Raw genomic sequence first — 24,721 nt, 5'->3', positions numbered from 1 at the left:
TTTGAAAAAAGGAGAAGGAAAGAGTAGAAAAACAGGGAAAGATATCCCCAGAGGTCTCAGGGAAATCTGGTTAATCTTTTCCACCTGAGAAGCACAGAGAACAGCAGAGGATTTATTGACTCTGCAGAGGCAGTTTCATTCCTGTAGCACACAGCGCTGCCTCTGCCCGGTCCACAGTGAAGGTAATCCAACAGCAAGGAAAAATCTGTCCATCCTCATCTTGGTCTTCCTTGGCTGCCATAAACCTCTCCTAAAACAGGTGGCGATTCAGATGTGCTGCTCTGGGTTGGAAGGAGCCTGCCTCCTAGTTACCAGGTTTTTTCATCCAAGCCTTTTATTTAGCTATCCATCACTTCTGACACCCGTAACGCAGTAAAAGGACTTCATACAGGCAAACAAACAAAAAAATAATCATAAAGTCTGCTCACAATATTGAATCCACTAATTTAATTAGAGGCATCCTGGTAGTGCGGGTAAATGAGCACAAAAGTAACATGCAGAGTGTTTAATAGATTTTACACTAGTGCCCTACTGAAGATGGCGAGGGATGAGGGAGGACAGGGAGGAGTGGGAAGAACTCCCAGTATCTGCCAATACCTATCGGCTGTGCTTTGGTACCTAGTACTTAAGACACTACAATCATATGTTGTTTTACAAAATGCACCTGAATGGCATCCAGTAAATAGAAAGGATACTAGGACCTCGACACGTAAAGGAATCTGGTTCAGGGGATAGCAAATACAAGTAGAGAAAATGCCTCATACTTTAAAAACTTATGACATAACTACGGTGTGTCTCTAAGAAGATGTGACCCTTTGGGGGTGCACCACACTGGCTGATGAAATAGGACGTTTATGTGGTGAGATCTGACATTCCACAGCACGTTTCAAGTCCCGGGAGCCCGTTCAGAGCAGCTCTCCTCTCCTGACACCAACGGTGACCGGCCAGTGACGCGGCACTCATTCCCCAAAGTGCTCTGCGCCGCAGCGCACGCTCGGAGTCCTCAGGCACATGAGCATCCCCTGCCAGCACAGCAGCGTGGGCAGAAACGTCCCTTTCGCCATCCTCGTACGTACGGGGTACAAGCTAGGTATGAGGAAGCACTGCCCGCAGCGCGCAGCAGCCTCCGGTCAGAAATCTATGGGGAAAGGGAAATGAAGGGGGAAGGAGGCAGGGAAGAGATGGGAGGAGGGAGAGCAAACCTCCCCAATCCCGCCAGAAGCCCAGTCGCTCCCCTGCCAGCCCACGGGCCCTTCTCCATCAGGTTATTGTATTTTCCAGGTCTGACTAGGAGAAAACACCTAGAGAATACGCAGAAGTCAGACGCACGTGGTTTATAATGTGCTGCTGAAACAAAACAGCCCCGAAGAGATTATCAACTGCTTTATCCAGGGCCAGGCTGGACTCTAAACCGGCAGCGGCCAACGAATGGATGGCAGCAGGTAATCCTGTGACTCACCCGGGCTCTGACCTCCCAGGCACCGACTGCTGCTCCTGCCAGCCTGGTTACGGCACCGTGACGAACCCCAATAACGCCAACGCCCCTTCCCCCTGCCTTCCTCCCAGGATCAGTGCTGGCCAGCAGCAGCTAACCTCCCCTGATACACAGCACTTCTTGCCAGGCGTAAATCAAGAGGTTTGAGGGCAAAACGTTGATTAGAACACCGGGAATAGATCAGGAAGTGTCAGTCTCTCCAGCCATTTGTCACAGCATAGAGCAGAGCCCCTTCCACTCCCAAACCAACAGCCAAGTTCAAACCCCTTCTGTAGGTTCAGCAGGTTTAATATCCGTCCCCTCCCCGCAGGACCGGCACAAACCTACACGGTGTTAATCACGCTGGGTTTTACGGGAAAGCAGACTGGAGCTGGCCTTGAAAAGCTTGGAAACTTGCGGCGCTCCCAGCTGCGACTGTACGTTGATACCTCTTCTACCAAGTTCCAGTCAAGATAAACAAGAATTCAATTTTTTTCAGGCTTGAAAACCTGCTTGTACATTGTTCTCACCCTATCCTGAAGCAGTGGCTAGTTGAGAACGACCGCTCTCATCTGCTGCTCTCTGGCCTAATCCCTCGCAGCTATTTGCCTCCTCTCATCCCCAAAATACACAGAAATTTGCTACATTTCAACTGGCTTGACAGCAAGTGGCGAGATGAGGTCTAAGACCTAAAAGCACCCACTGACATTGCTACAGACCCGAAATAAAAATGGACATAAGCTAGGAGAGGAAAAATCGTATTTGTTTAAATTTTAAAAAACAGCACAGGCAGTGGGAGGGAAAAAAAAAGGGAAAAAAGCCTGAGGACACCTTTATCAGCCCCCCCCTCGCAGCAGTTGGCAGCTCTCCTCCTGTACGCAGGTCTTTGGATGGAACCTGCAAGCACAGCCAGAAAACCTTCTGGAAGTTTGGTCACATAAATAAAATGCAAAAACGTTACTGTAAAATTAGAGAGCGCACCATGGTGCAATAGGTATCTGAGGTTGTAGAGTAATTACTATTTACAGGTTTCCATTCACGAAATGTCAAAGGAATGTCATGAAAAATCCATTCTGACTAGAGGAATTTAAGCCAAATAAAAGATTAAAAATTTTACTTTTCTGCTCTCCGAGATTAACTGAAGTACAAAAACCCCCAGTGACTCATATTAATGATACTACGCTTAAGAAAACTCTTTGGACATACCCTCAACTTCTATTTTGTGTTTATTTGAAAATAACTCCTCTAAGAGATCATTTTTGCTTTAAAGTTTTTCATTTCAGAAGTCATGCTGCCACGTTGGGATTTTTTTTGGTAACAATACTGTTAGTCAAGACTGAGCACTCTGAAATTTTAAGAGTGCTCCATCATTTCTGCTGGTGGGAGTTTCTTCCTCACCAACAGGTACGGGCTGAATCAGACATCGCATGCAAGAGCGAAGAACTTAAAAGCTGATTTTAAATCTATTCCTCTAAGTGAGGGGAGTAGACAATTTTCCAAAAATATAAACCCTTATATTGCAAAAATTCAAGACTCGACAAGCAAAAGTGATGCGCTGAACTGAGGCTTCAAATAAAGGGTTAAACTGGGCACACACCATTTCAAGATATTACCCGACTTACCCTAAAGGCAGTTCCTTCCTCTATAATTGTAGGTAATTGGGAAAGGCAAATATCAACTGCAAGGTCCCATGCTTGCCTAGAGAAAAAAGGTGAAAGAGGAAAAAGAGGTCGTTACAAGCTATTACTTATGGATAAGTAATATCAAGGTAAATTTAAATTCTGATCATACAAGTATCTGGGCAAAGCAGCGTTGTCTGACTGGCTCAGAAATGCGTAGTATTCCCCTTTTTTTAAATGACAGATGTAACATATGAAAACTATTCAGAGAAACAGTGAGAAGGTCTAGTCCAGCATCGCATCAGCCTGCCCAACCAAACGGGAGCGAGGCAGAGAGATCCCTGGCTGAAGTTCACAGAAACTGCTCCTCTGTAACGCAGAGAGAAGCCAGAGCGAACTGAAGTCTTATTATATACCTGTCCTCATGTGAAAATGGATGACTTTTTGTTTTTAAAAACTAGAAAAATGAACTTGATCCTGGATTAGCTCCAACCCACAACCCTTCAGCACACACCTCTACAGGCATCCAACCCTTGCTGGCTCTGTTCTGAAGTCCCGTCAGCTCAGGAAGATGCATTCCTGCTGGCAAGCCCTCCAACTCGCAGCTCACGGATACACCTACACCACCGCATTAATTCTCCTTTTCCGCATCCTCGACACACACACTGTGTCACTGCTGAGAAAACAACTCGCTCCCCATTAATCTAACTCCACGTTGGGTTTTGCGTGGCAACCTTCTTTACAAAGATTGACTCTACATGACTCACCCTAAGGATGGAGGGATGTACGCTAAACCAGAGAAGACAAAAATATTTTAAAGATTTCAGTTTTTACACTCAACTGCTATACTATTTAATGGCTAAAGGATTGTGACTTACATATTCTAGTGTTACAGTTGTAACAGCACATGAATTATGCACAGTGGCCGAGGAACCTGTGGTGGCTGGTTCAGCCCAAACGGAACGTGCTAACAGCCTGCTTCCAATGCTCCAAACTCAAATAAATGCATTTGGTCTCCAAAGTTCCTAACACACCTCTACAAAAGTGAAACAGTTACTTTTTACCCTAGAAACGATTATCCCTCCTCTATCCAAGCACTTTTCATTTTAACACATGAATTTATGTACTCTGAAGGGCCTGTGAGCTAAACCACCACCCGCCGGGCTCCTTACACAAAAGAACCTCATTTACTCTCCAGACACATTTGCTCTTCCGTGGCTTGTGGCCATCATGCGTTAACATCAATAGGCTGAGCAATTTTCCTTCTCCTAGGAACATTTGCAGACATAAGGCCATAGGTGATAATCAATACAGTGTATTTTAGTTACCTGCTCTAATAAGTTCTTAAATCACCCTGTTTTGAGTCAAACAAAGCCTTCCATCAGAACAACTGCCGAGCGAAATCTATCCCATCAGCCTAACTGGCAGCTGTTCTCAACCAAAAACAATCTCTCCAATTAGATGGAAAAATAAACTATAAGGCTCTTGCATTTTTTCCACCGATTCAAGAGATGCAGCTTGCTTGAGTTGCCCCAGACCTTGTCCCTCTGCTTCACAGCACTCACCTTCCACTTGACAATATGCTGCCAATATAATTAAGAGGTAATCAAGAGATAATCAAAGCACAGGCAACAAATGCTTCCCACATGCTCAATAAAGACCCATGCTGAAGACAAAATGTTTACACAGAGCTGATGAGAGAGATATTTATTCTTGGTCGAGGTAGAGGCAAAGTCAATTAGTAGAAATATAAAGATCATTTTACTTCAAGCAAAGAATGAATATTCCTGAATTTCAGGTTTCTTGGAGGAATGGGCAATTCCACCCAAAGAAATTCTCTTGAACATCACAAAATGTCAATACACAGTGCCTTTGAGATAAGTTTTACTACATGGGAGAAAATGGTTTAGAGATCAGAGACAACTAGTCCTATTTTGGCTGCCTATAAAAGGATTCTGCGTAGGTCATTATACTGCAGAGGCACAGAGCTAAGATGCTGAGCTCCTTAAAGTCATTTTAGGTAAGAAGCACTAATACTGCTATAAAAATGTCCAAAGCACCCCTGCAAGGTCAAACCTCAAAAGGTTTTAAGTGTTATCAGAAAGAACAAACAAAAAATTTAAAAAGAGATTTTAGTAGATTAAAACAAAATCCCTTTTTACGCTTCTAAAAACAGGCCATTAAAAATCAACGTAGCCAACGTTACTCAATCTTTAAAAAAGAGTAACTACCAACATAAAACCTTAACGCTCCTGCTCATGGCAATCCAGAGGGCTGCTGATTCACATCAACTGCATAAGAGACTCTGATCAGTCCAAAAACTTCAGCTGATTCTCCAGCCCAACACACCGCTTTGCTCCAGCTCCGCAGGAAACAGAAACCGCGCTGCCCGAGGGGACTGATGAGCAAACAGCCCTTCTGCCCGAAGTAACCCTTCTCCGTTTCCCACTACTAGAACAACTCCACGTTACCTGCGAGACTCCCGGACGAGCTGCCACGCAGCTAACTCTGCACCGGCAAAACAGGCGACGGCATTAAATGGCTGTTATAATAATTAAAAGATTTCAAACAAGCCGCAATTGAATGGTAAAGGACTAATGGCACAGAGTACGTGAAGGGAAACAGAAGGGGGAAATACGTGTTACACTCATGGGGAAAATAATGGCTGGTGGTGGGGAGGAGGAGCAGTGATTGACTGTTTTAATATGCCAGAGGGAACTAGAAGGGTGGGCCACTTGTAGATACGCTCACCGAACTAATATTGCACTTCAGCACACAAACAAGAGATAAATTAGGGAGCGGCAGGGCAACCAGGATGGATGGTGGTGCACACTAGAAATGATTTAGGAAAGCCAGCCCAAGAGATTGCTACCTCTCTTCCTTCTTTGTGGAGATTGCTGTTTGCAAAGTGCTTCGGAAGATTTGTTTTCCCCACGTTAGGTACAAAAAGAGCTGGGTAATACCTCAGCGTTGCTCCCTCCTCCTTCCTTACTGCGCTCTTCCAGCTGCGACAAGACGACACTACGATGCACCCACTGGGCGATGACCTACTGCACCATCGCAGTGTTTCAACTTCGCTGCGTTCTGCTAGTAAAGAATGTGTTAATGAGGGGTTTTGTGCTACGTTGTCCTAATCGCTCTGTACGTACAACAAATTGACAGAGCGCTTGCACAAGAAGAGAAGACACCTCCCCTTTGCACACCCCAGTTAAGGTGGAAGCCATGGCACACTTATCGTAAGGCTTTATGCACGTTCCTGTTACGTCTCCCCAAACGGGCAATAAAAACCCGTTCCAGTGCTCCATGCTATGGCGTGAAGCAATCTCATTAAAGAAAGGGGTCACGCTCACGGACTTCCAACTGTGTTAGGGTGGGCACTCCTTAGGTTCGACTACTGGGAAAACATACTCTCATGCATCTCCCATACACATTTCAGAATAAATGTATATTAAATCCTCTCCTCAGCTGGAAGATTGACTCAGTTAAACAGGCAAGAAAGTGCTTTTGTTTATCCAAAACAAGCAAAGCGACGCCGCTTGCCAGCAGAAACAGTCTGCAAAGCAAGCAAGCCAGCAATGCCCTGCATCTCTGCCTGCGCTCATCCGTCGGTTCAACAAGGTCCTCAACGTACAAGGTGCAAGCCATCATCCTGGGAAGGGATACAGCATTTCAGAATATATGAAAATTAAACACAAAAAGGCACTGCTCCTCCATAATTCTGCAATAAAAATTAAAGAGGGAAAGAGCTCCCCTGAATTCCATCACTAACTCCCTTCTCCTGTGACAGAAACACTCACATATTTGTCTTTATATTTTAGTTCCAATTTTTCTTAGTCCCTCAGCACAAAGTCCCCATTTGCATGCCCCCCAGACTCCATCTATCTCCCCTCTCCATGCAATACCAGCTTCATTCCAGTGGGACTGCTTAAACTTTTAATAATTTAGCACAAACTCATCCAGCCACCTTTGTTTCCCAGAGGTGCTGCAAGGTTTGGACTTTTAACCAAAGAACAGAAGGCCGAGGGTTGCAGCTTTGCTCAGTGACTGTTTTATTGTGCAAATCCAGGAACCGTTCGGCAATGGAGCCCGCAGAAATACTTTAACAGCACAAATGAAACGCGGTGTCGGAAAGACACCTAACGTGCGTTAGTCTTTCCTCACCCACGTGCGCTGTATTAGCTGGCAGATCGTGAAGGCGGATTTTCTTGCACTCCAATTTTCTGGGCTGAGTCAATGTCTAATGCTTTTAATTCCCATGTCACATTTTTTATAATGTATTACTGATGTCTTTTAACATTCTCTCTTCTTCTGGGAATAGGTTGTATTATACTGCATCACACAAAATATTAGTGAAAATGAGTATTTCTTACTGGGACAGTCGTGCTGAGGAGCGACTAAGGAGAAGTTGAAGCTGTTTGCAGTCTTGGGGCTCAGGCACCAGAGTATCTGCTTGTTTGGAATTGTGTTTCTGGAACCGGTAAGTATTTCAGACTTTATCAAGTGCTTTGGACAAGATTTTTCATGTTTGTTTTTTCTGCACATACAATTCAACGACATGCCCTGTTTGATTGAATTTTCAGATTTCAGCCTGAATTCACCTGCTCCACAGTGACACTGTGAACTCCCGGAGCTTGCTGGAGAGGAGGCAGCCAGGAAGCTGTTCAGACCCAGCTATTTTAACAAATATTTACTGCTTTGAATATTTGGTACAACTGTGAAATCCTTCTTTCTTCTGCCATTGCATTCCCCTGCTCCAGCCACAACGTCAAACCCATGCTTTGCCTCTTTTGTCCTGCATTTCTCTCCATTGAACTATTTGTAGTTCATTAATGAGTCTTGGAGATGTTAAGACCAACACATAGACACACAAAAAAAAATCTGATAAAATCAACAGTGTAATCTGAATTAATCTAATCCTTCAAATGTCAAACAGTTCCAAATGCCCTTTCCAACAATCGCTTTCTTCCTGCTGAGATACGAACTCTTTCTGTGTCGCTAAATGAGACTCATTTCTTTGAGCAATCAGCGGGCAGACCTGCATCCATTCTGCAACACTCCCACAGCGTTCAAAGACTCCAGCTCCTCTCTTACCTGTAATTGGGTTGCTATATTATGGTTTTCTTTTCAGCTAGAATTTCAAACTTATTTTATTTGCAGTACGTTATGGCTTTCTCTCAACTAGAATTTCACAGTCGGTGTATACACTATTGCAATATTTCTACTATGGACAAATCATAGCTCTTCCAAAGCACAATTAAGGTACTTCAGTTTTAATATATGACCTATGTTAGGAAATATTTCCAAACACATTATTAGGTCTTTTCAAAGGCCATGAATATAACTTGCTGGCAACGGCAGTAATGTATAAACCACAGTCCATCACAACAGAGATCAAGATGCTGACAGAGCATCAGGCCTCCTATTCTTACTGCACAATAGACAGAACGACTCTGGAAGTTGAATAGCAGAGCCAGTCAATCAATATATATTAATATTAATACCTGTATTACCGTAGTGCCTGCAGCAGCCAAGAACCCACAGCGCGAGGCACCACACAAATGCAAACGAACAGCCCGTGCCTGGAAGGGCTGTCGCCTAAGCCAGGAAAGAGAAAGCCAGGAAGGAATGAAGTGTGTGAGAGCCTACCAAACAGGGCAGGGTCACAGGCTCAGCAATCCTGATTCCTGAATACAGCACCCTTCTTGGTGAAATAAAGAGAGAGATTGACAGCTTGTGGGTCAAATCGTCCCTCAAAAAATAAGTTTTCACTTTTCCTCAATCATTCAGGTAAAAAGGATAATTAACGTAACAGTGGTCTCCCAAATGAAACGACTAGAACAACAATTTAATAGGTCAAAATTTCAAAAAGTTGTTTTCAAAAGGACTAAACCAAAAGGAAGAGAAGCTTGTATCTCCGGCAACCTCAGTGCTTTTATTACAGCTGCGCCAGATCCTCAAATCCTGAAACATTTGAGTGCGACTTAGGAAAAATTATCAAACCAGCAGAGACAAAGGCAAGCAAAAAAGATAAAGAGCAAACGGTTCAGATTTAATGTCTGAAAAGGGGCAGTCGTAATTATTCAGGAGGTAAAGGGATGCTTCAGTCGAGTGTAAGGGACATTTTGCAGCGTCTGCCCAACCCTCCGGCACGCTCACAGCCAGCTGCACACCGCCGGCCTGGCCTCGGAGCCGGAGGAGCTGTCACCCAGGCACAGCCAGCACCACGGGAACCAGGAGCATCGCCTCTGAGTGCAGGAGCCTGTCTGCGCCAGCGAGGCAGGGGCTCCTTCTGCTCTTTCCCCTCTCTGACTCTGAGATGTTCCCAGTAAGAGAGTCGTGAGGCCAGTGCTGAGCACCACAAGCCCAAATTCACAGCTGCTGCTGCAATGAGGAGGGAGATCAGGGCAGTGCGTGCAACGTGCAGAAGAGATGGTGTGGATGTGGCTACAGCCAGTGAAATGCTGACATTTACTTACACCTTTTCTGCAAAAGATGGTGCAAAAACTCTACTAACATACAACAGTAGTTGCTTCTCCAGTCAGCGTTCTGCTGCGATACGAATTATGTCTGTACATAGATCCCACTTTTAGTCACTACCTCAGCTGTGAACATGCAGAACGGCTTGTGTCCCTAACAGCAGAGAAACACGGTCATCTTGTCCGACCTTTGTGAATGGAGGAGCAAAGCCCAGGAAGCCAGCTGAGAGGAGAATATACACATATACGTACTAGAGAACCTAAACATCACACCACCACTTCAGCTGCAAGCAGTAAACCAAAACCTGAGTCAGGAATGCACACTGGTGCACACAGTCCCAGGGTTACAGGGCACAGTGAAAGGGGTGAGGCACAAACAACCCAATAAACAGCCCAAAAAGCACACAAGAGGGGAGGAGGAGGATGAGGAGCACTGGCTGACACACGCCAGCGCCACTATTTGCATCCATTACACATTTATAACACAGTAGAAGAGAACCCTGGAGGTTCTTGCCCACCGCTTGCAGATCACAGCGTGGCTGACAACGTGGCAGCCAGACTCACTCCCCAAACCACTGTCTGACATGCTGGGTATGCAAAATCTGTGAAAAGTCCCAACAAAACAGCAATTAGCAAAAACTTGCTGTATCATCCACTTCGTAACAATGCAGATGTAGATTCAACGTGATCATCAAATCACGTTGTTTGAAGTTTTTGTTCTTTTCAAGACTCCTTTGGCCAACTCTCCTGCCCTCCAGCCACATTACCTAGTTTATCGAAACAGTAAAATGGGTTTGGAGGTTTCGGATCAGGGATCCATTGGAAAATTCCTGAATGAAAGGCAATAGGTAAGTGTGGATGACTATTTTTAGAAAATATTTAAGCGAGCCCTAAATTAGTTTCTAAATCTGTCCTTACTAAAAGTTCATAATAATGAACTGAGCCACCTCTGACAAAAGTGGAATTTTCCCCTTTGCTAGATTTGCTTCAAACTGCACATTTTTTGGAGGACACTGAGTAAAGTGTGTCAAGGGATTCTCTGCTCACTTGCTCTCTCCTTTGCTAGTATTTGGGATTCACAAGGATAAAAACCCCTGTGTGTGACTTTTCTTAGGGAATTTCTTCTTCTGGTAAACCCTAAAAAGCAGGAACAATGGCATTATCCTGCTGTATGGTCCAAAGGGCTTTACAGAGGTATTTGGTTCATAGAATGGTTTGGGTTGGAAGGGACCTCCCAGCCCACCCAGTCCCACGCCCTGCCATGGGCAGGGACAGCCTCCACTAGCCCAGGTTGCCCAAAGCCCCATCCAACCTGGCCTTGAACACTGCCAGGGAGCCAGGGGCAGCCACAGCTTCTCTGGGCACCCTGTGCCAGGGCCTCAGCACCCTCACAGGGAAGGATTTCTGCCTCCCATCCCATCTCCATCTCCCCTCCTGCAGCTTCAGGCCATTCCCCTTGGCCTGTCACTCCCTGCCCTTGTACAGCATGGCGCCCTTTGCTGCACCGTTTTGCACCAGAGCTACGATGCGAGCAAAGAAAAGAATGCATTCCTAGAACCTATCGTGCTACCGCGCAGGACTAGGAGACACACAGCATGGGATCCAGGTCTTCCCAGCTTCGTTCCTGTGGTTCAGCACATGGATGGCAACACCAACGCCAAGTCAAGTCATACTCCCATAGGAAACCAGAAATACAAGCTTTTAATACACTGGCAGTAAGAATGAATTCTATTCCCATAAGGAACTGGAAATATGGGGTTTAATATGCTGGCAATAAGCAAGCTACAAATAACTCAAGAAATTTACTGGTTTAATTTCAAAATTTCTGCAAAAACGTGTTCCACTCCACTGCAACTGGAAACGCGTGGTTCTACGGCTCAGGCTCTGCCACATCTAGCAGCAACATCATCTGAACGACACCATGGGAACTCCAGTGGCTTTTCCTACTCTTCCCTTACACACGCCCCAGTCCCTCATGTGACACAATGATGAAACAACTCACCGTGTTTACAAGTGACTGAAAAAATTTTCCTCAGAAGTTGCTAATCCAAAGCACGTAACATTCTTTGCCATGTACAAGAACACAGTTCGTTTAGCGAGGCTGCCCCATTGCTAGTAATTCCATCCAAAGTCCCCCCTATCGCCTCAATAATTAAAGCAACTTTGCATCACCAGCAAATGCTCCTCGATGACTGCTTGCACCTGCAAATGCTGTCGAGGCGCTCTCTTGTCAGCTTGCCTCCTTCTTAAGAGAAACCATGCCATACAATTTGAACTCGCTGGTGCCGCTATCAGTTTTACACTGATCATCATCACTTCATACCTCCTCTACTTTTATTTTCCTCCACAATTTTATGGAGGAAACTTATCAAAAGGATTTTGAAAACGCAGGCAGATTAAGCCCACTCAGCCACCTCTGCCTGTCATTTTATTAGCCTTTTAGCAAGGCACCCAGCTATCATTTTCTCCTACAGGAACTACGTTAGCTTGACTGTACCACTTTGTACTTAGCCAAATTTTGTACTGTTCTGGTCTTAATCATACTGAATGAAAAAATGAAAGCAAGCAGTTTTGTTATTACTGTTATTATTATTTTTATTATTATTATTCACGGGACATTTGTTTGATAGTCAAAACCACATGTAAGAGCTTTTCGATAACCGTGCCACCTCCATTTTCATTAATCATCTTAAAAGCAACAGTAAAAGTAGATGAACTCTGCAGCAAAAATTTTCTTCTACTTCCACAATGCATGTTAAGAATTTTTCCTCAGGCTGCCAGCTCTCCCCGCCCTTGACAGTCACAGGTGACTGGCTTTACTTTGTGAAAATAAAAGTACCAGATTGCTATTTGGAAAGATGACATGGCTGAACTGAAGCTTCTGTATTATAGAATTACGTCGCAATTACGTATGCACAGAGAAGAAATGCATTTGAAGATGGGTATTACGCTGCCACATGCCATTTCATTTTTGATCCACTGACTTAATATACACTGACTGCGTAGATTCAAGTAGTAACAATCTTTCATGACTACAGCGCCTGAAATCTCCTTAAGGCATCGGCTCGCAGCCCTTGCGGCGAGGACAACCTGTTGGCTGTGACTTACCACATCGCATGCATGTACGTCGGAGGTAGACGAGGGCTGCTGACAGGGGTGCAGTTGTAAGATCTCATAATTCTTTCTGCCAAGAGAAAGTTACGGAACAAACTGGCCACGAGCAGGTCTTGCCTGAAGAGCTTCTGGAAAAGATCTGCCAAGAGATTGCATGGATTACTAGATGCATATCTCTAACTTTAGTACCTCAGGTAATATGCAAAAATCATTTAAAACATAAAAATACATTAATATTTTATTCCTCTAACAAGGAATCTACAACAGTTTTGCAGTGACATGATACGACAACTATCAAATGGAAATCTGCTCTCTGAGTTCCCTTAAAACATCACAGTTACTCCCCATTAACAGAATTAAACACTTTCTACCTCAGGCTGGTGTTTGCCTTTTCTGCATAAAATGCTTCTTTTGGTGTTCCACTTAAAGTTGGTCTCCCTAAGTTTTTGGAAATTTCTGAGGGAGAAAAGGACTCGTGTGTACTATTTAATCAAGAACTACACATCTATTAACTGGCAGTTTGATGTGCTTGTGAGAAGCCAAAACGAGTCCTAAAAGACAGCAAATGTGCTCTCTTCAATAGAGGCCAAGAAGAATTTATGTTGCACTGAGCATCAGAAAGAGCACGGTTGGAAAGCTGTTTACAGATTTGGCCATCCATGCTCCAGAAGCACTACTGCAGAGCAGAAGAGGGGAAGAAATGGGATGAAGTTACTCATGGGAAACACAGTGTCGTACCAGCAAAGAGGAAAAAACTCTTTATTTATGATAGTAACAAAGACTGGAAGAAAATAGATTGCTCTTTACAAATATGGTAAGAAAGGAAGTTATTCAAGCTAAAGCAATCATGTTAGCACTAGGAAAAAAACTTTCAGGTTACTGATGATCAGGTTGGTGAAATGCTTCTGGTAAAAAGAACGAATTTTAAAAAAATCAACTAGCCTTAAGATCCAGTCTGATCTGTTCTTTCAATATCAGGCTTTAATTTTCCCCCTATTTCAGGGTCTCATTTATCTTACTCGTCATCCTTCTCCTTTGAATAAGCAATGCTCAGGTCTGATGAAACTTTGATTTGCCTGCCCCAGTCTTACCTCTAGGCAAGACATTCCATGCAATGGTGTCTGTGATAGCGGTGAAGATCCAGTTCAGCTCTCCCAGGGGAGTTCTCCTGTCATTCAGTCTTCCAGGAATCCTACAAGCAGGGGGGAAAAAAACAAGCACACTTCCTATTAAAAAAACATATTTTTTGAGACACATGCACACCTCTGAGCCTCAATCAAGCTCACAAAAGACAACAATTCCAGAACCTTAATTCTTAACCAAGAGTTGATGTTGCTAGACAAACTTTTCTTATCCAAAATCTATTACATTTGAATTTGTTGGCAAGATGAATTGCCAGATAAAGGACAATAAACAAGGAATTGTCTATAGGTAACTGAGCTAACGGAAAACATCGGGGAAGACATCACAGATATGATGTGGATTTCTGACACGCAATGGAAATGCCTTTTTCTTCAAAAGTGCCACCCTGCTTCAGTTTATCCATTATTCACTTCTTGCTAAAATATTTAATAATAAACGCAGTGTATATTACAAACTGAATGTTCACAATCCATAACATCCCTGTGTAAGAACTTCTGAGTGATCAGAAAAAAACAATTATTATTTTTTAACAGTCAGAAAGCTGAGAACGGTTAGAAAACACTGTCCTTTTGTTAAAAACTGACAGTAACACACGTGCGTCACAGCTTCGTGTTGCTGTGAAGCGCTGCCTGTTCGTGAAGAAACGTGACCCAGTAAGTCTCACCTCCCTGTTCCAGCTAGACTAGCTTTTAAGCCAAGATCAGAGCAGGCACAGGCCTGCTACAGGCGGGGCGGCTGCTCGGTTTGAGGGGCACGTTTGCCGTTTCTTACACCAACACAGTTTTTCACCCAGTAGGTTCTCTGAAAACTTGAATTAATGAATTTAGTCCTTAGCTGTCTACAGATTTGTTGCCATCAGTACTGCATGCAGGTGCAAATACAGTCTCTTGCTAAAAAAGTTACTGAGCATAATGAGCAGATTTTCTCAAACAGGAGACGTTTTCTGCAATTCTGAACTTTCCAATGAATACAGCGGCATCCATGGAAATCAGTAACTTGAATGTCAGTTCCTTAAGCTCATTTAAGATTTAACACATTGCCCCACAAAAACTCAACAGCAGAAGACATGTTCTTTTTGAGTTCTACAAACCAGAGTGAAAAAGATCTCTGAAAAGCACCTTCCAATGAACAAACCAAAACGCTGCCGAATGCCGTGCTCTGGAGCCCTCTTATCGCAAAATCACAGCACGAACGGAGGCACCACGTTTTACCCCCACCGGCTGTATGTAAGATTTGATGCTTGCCTACAACGAAGTATTGACTTAATCCAGGTTTTGGTGTAGTGGTAGTCAACTCATGCTGTGTGTAGCCACTTAATCTCACCCGTTTGTGCCATGATAGCACCTACATGCCTAAAAAGTATAAAATAACAAACCACAATGGTTTTCATTGTATTGTGTTCTCTCCCCCCCGTCCCCAAAGAGAAGGAAGTCCTTTTCCCCGTGGAGTCGGGGGCTGGCAGCGCAGCCTGCGAGGGAAGCACACAGCAGGCAAGGCCACGGCCGCCGCAAGCCGTTCTGCCACCCCCGGCAGCCCGGGGCCTTCCTCCATCTGGGCAATGGCTGCAACTGGGAACGTCGTTTTTCAACCCTAAGAGTATCAAAACCCTGTCAGCAATACATATCGGGAGTCTATTTGTGGTGCCTTAAGGCACTAAAAACGCTGAGGAGTCTAATTGCTAATTTTATTAAATATTTTAAAGTAGAAAAAAGTGGCACTAATCAATATCAGGCACGGTAGCTTTCCAAATAGCGATCCACTGGCCCCTGCTCATAGGCAGCATACACAGTGAAAGCAAGCAAAGGGTTTGGGGTTTTGTAAGATTGCATTTTAGATAGGAGAAAATAACTCAAATAATGCAAAAATTTGGAATATTCATACAGACACCTCTGTCCTCAAACAAAGCAAAAATGGAGAGCCAACTGGTGATTCTACTGGAGATAATCCAGCTGCATGTTACATTAATAAATAAATGCTTTTAAGTGCATCCCTTAAAGCCAGAGGGTTATTACAGTATACACAAGTAGCATGGGACTGAAGTAACGCTTTGATTTGTCACTGTGAAGGCCCTTCTGTGACTACGTGTGTATATTTTGGCTATAAGATGACTTGCATTTGATAGAAGATTCTAATAATATCTGAGTTGTTAACCTCTTCTCTTTGAAAATCACTGTCATCAGTACACAGGTCCCTTAAATCTTGGATTCTGAAGTTTTACAGCAGTATGTTCACTATGCTTTTCACAGTGGTATCTACAGATAAAAGGAACTCTGCTGTAAAATTTCCACGTGGCGTGAAGGCTCATCTAGCAGTGAAGAACAGAAAGAAAACCCAAGCCCCTCCAAAGACAGGCCAGCTTACGTAGGAGAGCCCTCGGCGTTTAGGGCTGGCGAGGGATGGCAGCCGAGCGTGGACCCTTACCACGAGAAGGTGGCACAGCAGCAGTGCGCAGAGAGGTGCCAGTGCCTTCTACTGCTGAGACCCATACTAGAATGTTTTGCCTAGTATTCACATTTTGGACTTCATTTAAACTGCTAAAAACCAGGACATACAAAATATAGATGATACAGAAAAAGCTTAAAGAAAAAAAAACAAAAGATAGTGAATGAATGTCATACAGTGAGAAATTTAAGGGGGTCGTTCTCTCTACCCTTCCAAGGAACAACTTGAACATAGTGGATAAACACCGATAAGAGAAAAATCTTGGTGCTGACAAATACTTTACACAAGTGGAGAAAGAAGGAAGAGCACTTGACCATTAAAAGAAAGAGAAGCAATTCAATCTTCATCTTTCAAAGGTTCAAGGCATACACACTTCAGAGGAGCATGAGTTATTTGACTCTTCTGAGGAGTAACCCAGTGAGATTCTGCAGCCTCAGAGGCGCAGAAGGTCAGCACAGACAAAATAACAGTCTCCTGGGGGCTTAACGTTTATTATTATTCCAAGCATCAATACCCCAGGGACGGCAGCCTGACCGAAGCACACTGAGTGACGCACATTGCTGTTCCACCAGGAATCTTGCTGCTCCAGGGTCCAGGATCTTGGCTGAACCAGGATCTATCTTTGTAGACCGAAAAAAGTCACTCAAATTTATTTCACCCAGGAACTGAACAGAGATCTCATACAGATTTGTCCACCTGTAATATGATGTGAGGTCCAAAGGAACTACAGGACCAACACGCAATCTGATTTCTGCGATCGAAGAGACCAATTGACAGATAGTCTGCTGTGACTCAAAAATCAGCATACGCACAAACTCTCTCTTCTTAAAGGAAGAGAGGTGTCTTCACTACCTCTCAGCTTCTGCCTCCATCCTGATCAGCTTTCCTGAACACGCTTTCTAATGCTTATTTGCTTCTCATAAAAACAAGGGAAAAAAAAGAAGAAAAAACCCACCCCAAACCCACCCACCAACCAAGACCAACAGACTGAGCCTGGGCTGTCCTATTACTGCTCAGACACTCAAACACACAAACACAACCTGGCACCCCCAAGCACAGCTTCGTTCCCCTTGGGAAAGTGCCTGAGATAGGACGGGAAAGTTCCAGAAACATCCACCCGACCCGGCGAGACATCCTATGGATTTAACCCTAACGCACCCCAGCTTCCCTCCTGAAACAAGTCTTCAAATACGGAAAGTATCAAGACAAACTACATGAAGCAAGCGCTTCCTCTATGGCAACTTGCTCTTCCTATATGGACAGCAGTATTAGTTCCATGCAGGTTCCGATGAAGCATATTCCCTCGTATAAATACAGTTTCTAAAACAGCTAGAAATTAACATCTTATAAAAAATTCCTGTCTGTCTTGATATCAGAGGAAAAATATACATCTCTGAAACAGCGTTTGTTAACTGATCCCCCAGAGCAAACAGAGGGAACACAAGGCCACATAACTGCTCTTGTGAGGATTTCACATAAATATTTGCATTGCAGAACACCCTCTGCAGCAAAATAGCAGCGTTTCAGAAGTCAGAACGCTATTAATTAGAAACTAAAGCGATCCTTGCTGAGATTCCCTCGCAAGCCAAATGCTGAGCTTAAACCATTTGATGGCCACTTTCAAGCCAGTTTTCAGTGGAAAGAAACAGGGTGTTTCACGGTAGACTTCAAATCTTTACACCAGATGGAGAGTTCTGCGCGCCGTTCATGCTCAATTCTCTTTGTTCAATGCTGACTGTGAGCGATACATACCCTACCGATGATACTGAGCAGGAACGACAGCCCGAAATCCAAAGTTGCTGCTAGCAGCCCGACCTTGGGAACTCCTTGTGACTTGAATAATCTGCTTTCTTGGGGAACAAAGTATGCCTCCTAATTTTTTTATTTAAAGACTTAGTATAGTATAGGTTTTATTTTGGATTTTAAAACGCACGTGGTATTTTTCCACAAAATGACTGTCCTTTCTCAGACTGACTGCAAGATTCATAGAAAATACAGCTACCTAGGAGGGACTGCAGTCAGGAAACAGAAATTAATAGGATGCCATTCTTACACCTTGTGTGGCATCAAGTGAGTTCATTTTCTCCCTGCCCTCACACATAGTCAGGAAGATACTAATTTTGTACTAGCTCCAGCATTGTGAAGATTAATGCTGCTCAGCGCTTTGAAAACCTCTGCATTAGGTGTTAACGGTGAGGGCAGAGGGAGCGTGGGGAATAGCACCAGGCTGGAAGGCAATACGTTTCCAGAACTGCACAAAACCCGACCAGAGCTTTCAGGTTTTGAACTAGAAAGCAGCCGTCAGAAGGGAACTGGCAGCAGGGCTGTGCTCTGCGCAGCTCTCAGGAATCAGTTAAAGTTGGGACAGGCAGCACTATAAATCGGCAGATGAAAATAACCACGATGTGTTTCCTGTTCCTGGACAGGACTACTCAAACTCACGTCCCAGAAACTGGAGGAGTTTGTCATACTCCAGCGATGAGCTGAGTGATCCAACGAAGGGATTTTTAACACAGTATTACTCAATGACAGTTGATCTTAATAATCTTTGGGAATTCAAGTTTAAGCTTCCAAAGGCAACAGAAGAGTGACTCTTAACTCTCAGGTTGCCTTGGAATATACTCTGATGACAGGGACAGCGAATCAGCCACCCCTCGATGAAGCACATCAGACGCATTCCAGCTGCACTGAACCTCCCACCCGTTAGGAGAGCTGCACCACAGCACCGCAGCAAATAACCAGCAACGCGTGCTGGAGAGGCACAGGACAGGCAGTACAGCAACCTCCTATTTGTTTCTTCACACTTATAAAGATTTATTTGAAATAATCGGTTATCTCTCTCAAAGAAGTAGAGGTCACTTTACTTGTGTCATTTTCGTAGAGTTCCACTACACAAACTTACTTAACGTCATTTTTTCAGATAAAGTATTTTGGGACAAGTACATTTCCCTTGTACAATGTGCTCTTCCAAATCCATCCTGTGGCTATAAACTACACTTCTTTTCGTTTCCATTTGGGCATGCATCTACATAACCAGAACGTCGCGAGGCTCCAGAAGGTATTTTTCCCCATGAGGAATATTGCTATCGCCTTGGTATCGCTTCTCCTGATGTCTTTCACATTATGCTTTGATAATCAGCGAGAGCCTTTGACAGTAAGGACAAAGCAGATCTCATTTGTAAAAACTACTTTTGAGGGAGGGGAAGATAAAGGGAAAAAGGGCAGGCTGTCTGAGCTGCTCGCTGCAATTTAACATCTCGGGACTCTGAATTGCTTCTTCCATCAACTTCCTGACAGACGCCTTTACAGAGACCTAAATCACGGCAGTCTATTGTGAAAAGTGAGGACTACAAAATGTCAGGGTCACTAAAGAGCTCGTGTTAGGTGTAACCATCAGCGTCCTTGTCAGAAATTTAGCAAAGTCCCATGAATCACTTTAATTACGGGGGAAGCGTTTACTTCAAAGGAAGCCAGGTTTTCCCTTCAGATGGGCTCCATCGTAACCTCTACTTTTGGACTATAAAATATATAACATGGGGATGTGCAATATCAGACTTAGACTTCAGAAAAACAAGATGCTTTGGTACTGATGTATACCCACCAACATTGACAATAACTTTAGTTTGGGAAAAGCGAGTAAGTATATTTCACTTTTCACTCTTTCAGGAAAAAAAGGGAGAGAGTATACCACGGAAAACGGTAACACAGTGAGGCAGGCAGGATATATGCTGTGGAAACCTCTTGCACTGGCAAGAGCTGCTTAGACAGCATCAACACAGTTAATGTGCTCAAAGACAACATGTCCTCGTCACAAAACAACATGAATGATCCAGGCGTGCTGTGACTGGGGTCCTGAAACCTTGGCAAACTACTTGAGAAAGACAAAATGTTTGAAGTTCTTAAATTATTTGTTTGAGAGTGCTGTAAAGCTTTGTACGCTAGCGTTCAATCCTGTCATCTCTCTGTATAACGATATGAAAGAAGTGTTGCCATGAAAACCATCCTTTTGAGTATGATCTTCGCTTTGTATTTACAATAGGCTTTGCCTACACTAGAGACTGATACCCTGTAACAACGGTGATAAAATTAAACACTCCATTTCAATAAACCCAGATTTATTACGGAAGAGAAACTTCAGAATAACATCTTCAAAAGCAAAGTTTTTCCTCAAGTATTAACAAGCGCCAACAGGTAGCGTGGCACAGCATCCCTGCTATACTATGGCTAATACTACTTACGGAAAGACGTTCTGAAATATGCTCTAAGACTGAATTTTCTAGAATAAAATAAAGGAGCTGAAAGCTACGTACCCTGGGTCTAGGGCAAACTAGGAATGATAGTTTTCCCACTATAAAAAAAAACAACCCAACAACAAAAAAACCCCCAGGCTGCAGCATTTCAGAATTTGGACTAGCACAGGGTTGATGAAGAATCTGCAAAGACATCTTCGCTTCTGGCAGCTGTGATGACACAGAGAGGCTACGGAGAGACCATGGTCCTGTCAACATCAAAACTGTCGTTCTGCCTTCAACTGCCTTTAGTCACTCGCCCAAGAGACAACAGTATTTGTCCCTGTCCAGCCCTGCTGAAAATAACCAAACTCTGTTCTTTTACCCAAACGTCTTTCTCTATCGCGTTAGCAATCTTGCTGACTTCTGCCAAGCCCAAAGGCCAGCAGCTCTGGCTGGACTTCCTCACACCAGGTAGCAGTGTATTTCAGAAGGCATATGGTATCTTGATGGAAATACAATTTCAGTTTAGCATTTGGCCTCATTTTCTAACCCAGTAATAAGAATTTTGTTTAGTTAAACACAAAGTGAGCAACTTGTTACCACACTTAGACAGCTTCGTCCTTCTGCCTTTTTTCAAACAAACCCTCAATTCTAATGACTTTCCATATAACAAACTCTTCCAAGACCAATGCACTTACTTCAAAAAGTCAGCAAAAAGCTGCTGGTCACATTAAACTTTGAGGAGAGAGTGCTAAAGCAACACTCACTCCACCCTGAGCAGCGAACCCCTCGGTGTTCCCCCCCCTGACCTGACGCACTCAGCCCAACCTGCTGCTCTTGGCCACCGGGGTCCAGTCCCGGGCGATGTTCACCTGGATCCCTCCAGCCACAACTGGCAGATGCCAGCCTGGCAGAGAAAATTTACTCAAAGGGACCACAGTAGCTCGTATTTGCTACTGGGATCACCCAGGGAAAAAAAATTATGATACTAAGCAGCTGCTCTCCTTCGCCTGTCCTCCAATTTACCATCCTGAAGGCAACTGATGAGCTACATTCCAAGAGCACGCACCAGAGGCATTTGTTCTATTACAGTATAATTTCTACTTTCTCTCCAATTACATTACTTTTGCTGTGTGGTATCTTGGGATTTTATTTTTCCTACTTCATCTTTAAATTGGCTCCTACTGAACCATTACTCATCAATAATCGATAGACATTAAAACATTAATAATTTCCAGTCTGTGACATTCGACAATACTTAAAGTGGAAACAAAATTAATTTTAGTATCAAATTTGTTATTTCTAGTGATTTTTATAAATGGATTCTGTGCTGGTAAATGACAGCCTAGAGATGGGCGCTCTGCTCTCAGAACGGCAGCAGCACATGCTGCCACAAGACTCATTTCTCCCACACTGCTCCTGCCTACGTGACTCAGAGCTGACATTCAGGAAAGGTCCCTTGTCACAAAACCCCGACAGCGAGAGACTAGGCTCCTTTCCAGTTGTGAAAGTGAACTGTGCTACCACACTCAGCCGGGTATTTGAACAGACTGTCCTTTACGGGGCCCCAACAGAAGCATGAACAGCTCTCAGGTCACCGGGATTTTTGTTTAGAGAATTCCCTCCCTCTGCAGAACGGACCCAGGGAGAAATCCCAGGGAAGCAATGAACCGTTCCTGCTCACCTGAGAACGGGATTTCAGGAGAGGGAGCCTAATGCAGCAACAGAGATCAAAGCATTTTTGTACATCCCTGATTCTTGGCACCCACTTTTGTACTCCCACCCTACACCAAGTTAAACCATTCCTGAGGATTTTTTCCAAAGTTTTTAAGAAGCAGAACAAAGCCCCAGCTCACTTTACTCGGGAGCCACACAACAAGTTGTGCCAGGACAGACAACAGAATGGCTCGTGATCGGGCAGAAAAGACCAAGGCAGCAGGAATGCCCGACACTGACGCTGCCACTGAAGAGTCTCATGAGGAGGCAGCCAGACGTTCCCAAATTCCTAGCACCCCACCAACATAGTTTTCCTTCCTTTTTTCTTTATGTTTTACTGTCTGGCTCCAGCAAAGATCTTTATTTCTAAACTAGGGATTATTTTGGCTTCATCTCAGCAGATCTGTAATATAAATGCACATCAGGATACACCACACGTTTATTCATCACAATGCTGGTTTAGCCTAGATAATTAGAAATCTGAGCCCTTCAGAGAAGGTGCAGCCTAATTTAGTCTCAAAGTCTGTGTCTTAATTGCAATATAAACTCTCTTCCCAGTTTTAAAGACAACTAAATTATAAATTACAATATACACACGGGCAATCCAGGAAGTATTCTACGCCTATCTCAAGACTGTAATAAAACCCATGTGTTTTCTGTAATTGATATATGTAGCAGATTAAAATTATGAGGTTTAAATATCTGATATCCACAGGAACCTCCTTCTGGCACGCTCTCCATGAAGACAGCCTTTAAAGAATGCACGTGCACTGTGGTATTACCAACAAAAATCAAGATTACTGAAGAAAATTCTTTTTTTGCCAGTCAACCATTATTTAAAGGGCATTTAACCCTCAGCAGCACATCCAAGTGTCAGTGAAACCAATTCTTGAGCTACCTGGCTCAGACCTTCATTGACTCTCACTTTGATTAGGTACATTCTTGCAGCAATCAACATTAATTGCAATTAACATGATGCAATCATTGTTCCAGAACACATTTATGCATGGCCTGAGGTGATCTCAGTCCACACTGATGATGACCCCATCGGTTCAGGAAGAATTTCTGCTGCCCAACACCCAAAGGCGCCCAAAAAATATCCCCTTCACTCTGCCCACTTAAACAAGAGCCAGGGAACTGCACATCTTTCTACCACTAAATAGCTTTTCGCTTCAGGACCATCTAACCTTGTCACGCCAAAACCCCTGTTAGCACACCTCTGAGTACGCAGGCAAAGCAAGTTAACCCCTGGGCAGATGTCCTTCCTGCTTCTCATCCCCTCAAAGCCAGAAGATAAACAAAAGCCACCACATTTTCACAATGGCTTTCAGAGAAAACATATCCAGTGGCAGACCTTTTCCTAGACTGACGCATCTCTGCAAACCGCCCTAACACTTCCTTTGATAGCCGGGGTCCTGTGTCTATTGGTTTAGTCGTAAACTGAAAAATTGTTTCTGTTTTGGTAAGATTAGTGCCTCTGAAATACAGCTTTACGAGAATCATTGCTTAGCGTCTCCAGCTGAGATGAAATAGGATAATCAAATTTTCACATATAAAATTAGCATGATTAAATAGCTAAATACTACTGATGAGCCTGACCATTCTGAAATACATATTGTGGAAGATCTAGTAGCATTGAGAAGAATTTTTAACCTCATCTGAACATAAACCATGCAAGTTAACATGGAATGATTTACTAAAGCAAAAATTGAGTAAGAAATTTTAGCTGATGCAATCTTACTTCGTTGCCTCTGCTAGAACTGATAATTTGCTATTGGCAGCACGAGCAATGAATGATCGCTGCACTTCGCTACGCCATGCAGAAGCTTATTAAAAAACAAGGAAGTATGATAATGTATTTCTATTACAAATTCACACTTATTATCCAGATTCCTGTTCTCCTAACCCCTCTCAGGATGCCCTTCAATTCTACAGTTTTCGTCTTAGACAAAAGATGATACCTGGACTCTGGACATCCAGGTGTCAGAAGAGTTCCAGTTCATCTCAACAACAGTATTTCTAGAGTTGAAATTTCTGAGAAATTGGATGAATGATCTTTAATTAAGCACCCCCAGGCAGTTTCTGTGTGCATGTGTCAATGTTCCACGAATTGGGCATTCAAAAACCATCTGCAGGGACCACAGAACTCCTGCACTAAGTGCCTGGAAGCATCTGCTGCCCTGTCTTTACAGATATACTTCCCTTTAAAGAAAAAAAAAATCTTAAAAATCATTAAAGACTACAATTACTATTTTTTCAAAGTCTACCTTGTTTGTATAAACTGAAGTAGAATTTAAAGAATTGTTGTTGTGGTTAATCGGTTTGCCCCAGCTGCCTGACAACCAGTAATTACGCTCAAATATTGCTTGGATAAAAGGATTATAACATGTTTCAGTGGTGTTAAGTCTGAAACGTAAGAACACTATCAGGCAAAGAACAGTAGGACAGAATAGTGATGAAGTGACAAACTATTTTTGGTTAAGTGTTTTTCTGTTCATTAGTTGG

General features: G+C 43.5%; 1 protein-coding gene across 5 annotated transcripts in view; it reads right to left on the bottom strand.

Moving 5' to 3' along the window:
* Window positions 1–24,721, bottom strand: part of RPTOR (regulatory associated protein of MTOR complex 1) — a 150,025-nt gene that overhangs the window by 65,178 nt on the left and 60,126 nt on the right. For all 5 annotated transcript variants that reach the window (XM_075771018.1, XM_075771019.1, XM_075771020.1 and 2 more), the window contains exons 8-10: window positions 13,775–13,875; window positions 12,678–12,822; window positions 3,097–3,172 (exon numbers count right to left, since the gene is read on the bottom strand). In XM_075771018.1, the coding sequence (XP_075627133.1) occupies window positions 3,097–3,172; window positions 12,678–12,822; window positions 13,775–13,875 (322 nt within the window). The remainder of the gene's footprint in view (window positions 1–3,096; window positions 3,173–12,677; window positions 12,823–13,774; window positions 13,876–24,721) is intronic.

Source organism: Balearica regulorum, chromosome 18, assembly GCF_011004875.1.
Source record: "Balearica regulorum gibbericeps isolate bBalReg1 chromosome 18, bBalReg1.pri, whole genome shotgun sequence".
NCBI classification, from domain to species: Eukaryota; Metazoa; Chordata; class Aves; order Gruiformes; family Gruidae; genus Balearica; species Balearica regulorum.
Note: the sequence above shows the minus strand (reverse complement) of the source record. Positions and strands in the feature narration are given on the sequence as shown.